The sequence below is a fragment of the Anarrhichthys ocellatus genome, unplaced genomic scaffold (assembly GCF_004355925.1).
Source record: "Anarrhichthys ocellatus isolate YVR2014 unplaced genomic scaffold, GSC_Weel_1.0 scaffold1522, whole genome shotgun sequence".
NCBI classification, from domain to species: domain Eukaryota; kingdom Metazoa; phylum Chordata; class Actinopteri; order Perciformes; family Anarhichadidae; genus Anarrhichthys; species Anarrhichthys ocellatus.
The window spans coordinates 1-2,312 of NW_022281496.1; the positions used below are offsets into that span (position 1 = coordinate 1).

At 37.5% G+C, this 2,312-nt stretch overlaps 1 protein-coding gene across 1 annotated transcript; it reads right to left on the reverse strand.

The window, feature by feature from the left end:
• Positions 1–101: 101 nt before the first annotated feature.
• On the reverse strand, positions 102–2,119 carry LOC116377666 (troponin I, fast skeletal muscle-like). Its single transcript, XM_031839365.1, has 3 exons — positions 2,089–2,119; positions 993–1,121; positions 102–503 (listed from the first exon to the last, which is right to left on the reverse strand). Exons 1-3 carry the CDS (start codon positions 2,116–2,118, stop codon positions 312–314), a joined length of 351 nt encoding a protein of 116 aa, XP_031695225.1. The 5' UTR covers position 2,119; the 3' UTR covers positions 102–311.
• Between the last annotated feature and the right edge of the window lie 193 nt (positions 2,120–2,312).

Below are 2,312 nucleotides of genomic sequence, written 5' to 3' on the forward strand. Positions count from 1 at the left end.
AGCTCTTACATTCACCAAACTTCACTCGTTCATTCCTCTCTGTGGGCCGAAGGTTCACACAGAGGGGTTTGTTCACTCATCACTCACACACTCATTTATACTACAGTTACATTAATAAAAACATGGGAGGCAGTATTTTCTGATTTATGGAGTGATACAAAGAGATATGAAAAGAGATATTAGAGATAAGAGACTCTAATATTTCGACAACATGAAACAAGATTTTTGAACCTGATTTATTTAGATTTATGTTCTAGAAATATATGAAAATGTATCCATATTAAATAAGATAGTTTCTCACATTTGCACAGTCAAACGAAACATTTCAGAAAGCTTGTAATACAAAAAATAATAATTATCATTACCGTACCAAAAGATCTGTGGCAGGAAGTGAAACTCTGAAAACGACGTACCTCCTTGTTGGTCTTTGTCACTTTGACCTCCATGTCGTATCGCTCCTCGTCCACCAAATCTATCTGCTTGTGAAGTTTCCGGCAAAAATCCTGATTTTTGTAGTCGGTCAGAAAAGAGAGAGAGAGAGAGAGAGAGAGAGAGAGAGGAAGATGAGCCTTCAGTACAAACTGTGTACTCACTCAGCTGGGGATCAAGTTTACTCAACATTTCAATTTTCTGTTACTGTTTGTTTTATTATCTTTTGATACAAAACAGGAAACACACATTTACTATTCCTTCACATTCATGTCATTTCCTGTTGTTTCCCATTATCACACACCTTTATTGAATATAAGTAGAGCATGACAACAGCTGTGGGCTTTGTTATTTTAGCATCAACAGTAAGAGCTCTCATGGGATTCTTGTTTTCCCATGAGGCACCAGTGGCAAAGATGGGAGCTGTTGTAAAACTTAAACAAATAGTGTGTGTTCAAATGTGAGGGGAAAGAGCAGCGATGCATTTATCTCTACAAACATCGGCCATGTTTGTTTGTTTCTGGCCTCCATGGAGCCTCAGGGTGACGGAGGAGGAGGTTTACCTGGAGCTCATGCATGCATCCTGGGAGGAAGAAACCGGGGCAGTTCTCCTCCATGTGCTTGATCTTCTGCTGCTCAGCCTCCCGCACCTCCTCCTCCAGCATCGCCTCACCGATCTGCAGCAGCAAGGTCTGAGGAAGAGCAGGAGGAGGAGGAGGAAGAGGAGGAGGAGGAGGAGGAGGAGGAAGAGGAGAAGGAAGAAGAGGAGAAGAAGTTAATATTTATGATTCTTAAACTCTATCTTGAACTATCACACTGTGCTTATCGTCACCAAGCAGAATTCCTCGTATGTGCAAATGGAAAACAATAAAGCGTTTCTGAAACGTTCATTGCCCCGAAAAATAAAAAGATTTGGGACAGAAAAATGCTTTTATTCTGGGACTGGACGATAACTCAATGTGATGATTCATCATCTTTCAATGGAATCATAACATCGAGATATTGTCTGACTTGATAATAACAACATTAACTTCTCAGAAGATCTGAATATTTTTGCACTTAAGTTCTTAATTAAATGAGAAAATACTCAATGCTTTTCATTTGTCAAGTATTTAGTTCACACAAATGTATAATAAACCTATTTATTTATTACCAGAAACCATATTGATACAAACCATTATGGAGAAATGAAATGACCTCTTTATCACCAGTCCTACTTTAATCTCTAGATTAGTTTTGTAAGGGAAAAAAAGCATCTTTAAAGCTCTGCTCACATTTAGTTTCTTTCTTTTTCTTCCTCTAAATGTTGGTTCTGTGTTGCCTTCATGTAAAATATTAAATCTGACATTCTTCATCAACATCCTGGTTCGATAAATAAATAATATCAAACTAATTATATAAGAAAATCTGATATTCTCATCAGTTAAATAAAAAACAATATTCAAAGGAAGACCTTTACAATCATCGAATGTGCTCCGTCAGTCTGATATAAACTATACGGCTGCAACTTTTTCATTATCGGTTTGATTAATCTTCTTTTTATAACGATTAACAGTTTAAATAGTTATTTTATTAGTCAGAACATTTTTAAACATGCAGTGTTTATCCTTTTTGCCCGGGCTGTCTTAGGAATACAGAAAGTCCTTCATCAACGCATACCTTGAGCTGATTCCTCCGGCCCGACGACATCTTTTTCCTGGAGAGAAACAAAAACAATTATTAAGAATTATTGATTCTGTGAGATTTCATATAAAGTCTCCTCAGTTCAGAGCAGGACTTACTCCGCCATCCTGATTCCTGAGAGATGAATGGAAATACCACAGCTCCATCTCTCTTTATATGTGTGTGTGTGTGTGTGTGTGTGTGTGTGTGTGTGTGTGTGT